At 35.9% G+C, this 1,536-nt stretch overlaps 1 protein-coding gene across 1 annotated transcript; it reads right to left on the reverse strand.

Moving 5' to 3' along the window:
- Nucleotides 1-290: 290 nt before the first annotated feature.
- LOC133829269 (uncharacterized) lies at nucleotides 291-1,031 on the reverse strand. The gene is made up of 2 exons (XM_062259100.1): nucleotides 844-1,031; nucleotides 291-749 (listed from the first exon to the last, which is right to left on the reverse strand). The coding sequence occupies exons 1-2, from the start codon at nucleotides 952-954 to the stop codon at nucleotides 399-401; spliced, it is 462 nt and encodes a 153-aa protein (XP_062115084.1). The 5' UTR covers nucleotides 955-1,031; the 3' UTR covers nucleotides 291-398.
- Nucleotides 1,032-1,536: the final 505 nt, after the last annotated feature.

Raw genomic sequence — 1,536 nt, forward strand, 5'->3', positions numbered from 1 at the left:
TAGTGGTCGAATCTTGTATTTTGGTGTCTGTTATGTTGACCAGTTTAGAGTCATGTACAAATCACCTTTTGATCATATCTGTTTTTTGAGTCATGACAGGGTCATGCTTGCCATGATATTGGTCATGTACAGATCAGATACATTTGGCTTTTTAGGCCTATATTTTTGTACCTATCTCTTATGGTAATGAATGTAACTAGATGTTGATCATATTTATTTCACAAAATACATAAACTAGAATACTGAATTCAAAATAGACTAAGATAGATTACATTGATTTGGGGTTTCATTTTACAACAAAATTCATTACAAATCAATGCCTAGGGTGCAATAGCTTTGTCATTGTCAATACTGCACATGAAGATTACCCAAAAATAAACTAACAATACCAACAACTTCTACTTTGATTTAGTAGCCCAAATAACCACAACCAATAGAATTACAGCAAAATACATAGTATTCAAAAAGTAGTAACACTGCATTCGACCTCCATCATTTACTCTACCCCTGCTTTCAGCACAACTTTCACAGCTTTCTCTTCCAACATTTTGAAGGTTGTGAGATTGTGTCTCAAATCCATTTGAAGAACCACTGCATTGTCGATGACTTCCAATGTCAGTTGTCGTACTTAGGGATGTGATTTCAGTTTCAAGGTCACCAATTTTTCTTAGTAGTCCAGGGATGACCACCTTTGCTCGATGGCACATTGGAGGGTCTATCCATTCAAAGAAATTACACCCACCATGAATCTGAGTTGACCAAAACATACAAAATTTCTAGTGAACACCCATAACCATTTATTCAATGAATCAGATTACAAAAACAAATGGAGACCAATCTTACCCGATACTTGTTGCATGTTCTGAATCTTCGCCCAGGATTTTTGTTTGTCCAAGCCGTTCTTTCTACCACTGGCCTTGGTGGTTGACAATGGCAATTTTTTCCAATCTCCATTAACACGATGCAAAAGATGCCCTAACCCCCAATTCGAAGTAATTACAATTTTTCTTCTAGTGGGTTCACGTGCTTTATTGTCGGGGGTGGATCGTCTGGGTGTGGTCGGGGGGAAAGCTTCATCGTTTTTCTGGGTATGGGATTTTGAGATTTTTCTGGGTATGGGTCTGGGTTGGTCGTCTCTTCGATCGTGGGGGGAAAGCTTAGATGATTTTTCTGGGTATGGAATTATGAGATTTTTTGGTTTTAGATTAGTTTTACAAGTTGGTTTTAGACAATCAGTTTTTTTTTGTTATATTAATTAATCAAGGTTAGTTTTTTTTTGTTTTAAATTAGAAACCATAATAATAAATAGAGTTTTGTTTTAAATTTTAATAATTTAACCCAATCGGGTCGTGCCACGTGTATCATATATACTCCTAACGGCTCAGGGACCAACGGCTGCAACAAAACATTAACGGTAGGCATTATTGCCGCCAAAATTTTTACATAAGCATTTAAGTGCTACAAAATGAACTACATAGGCATTATTGCCGTAAAATAACCCTTAAAGTAATTTTGAATTTATTAGTCTTATCATGA

The sequence above is a fragment of the Humulus lupulus genome, chromosome 4 (genome assembly GCF_963169125.1).
Source record: "Humulus lupulus chromosome 4, drHumLupu1.1, whole genome shotgun sequence".
Taxonomy (NCBI): domain Eukaryota; kingdom Viridiplantae; phylum Streptophyta; class Magnoliopsida; order Rosales; family Cannabaceae; genus Humulus; species Humulus lupulus.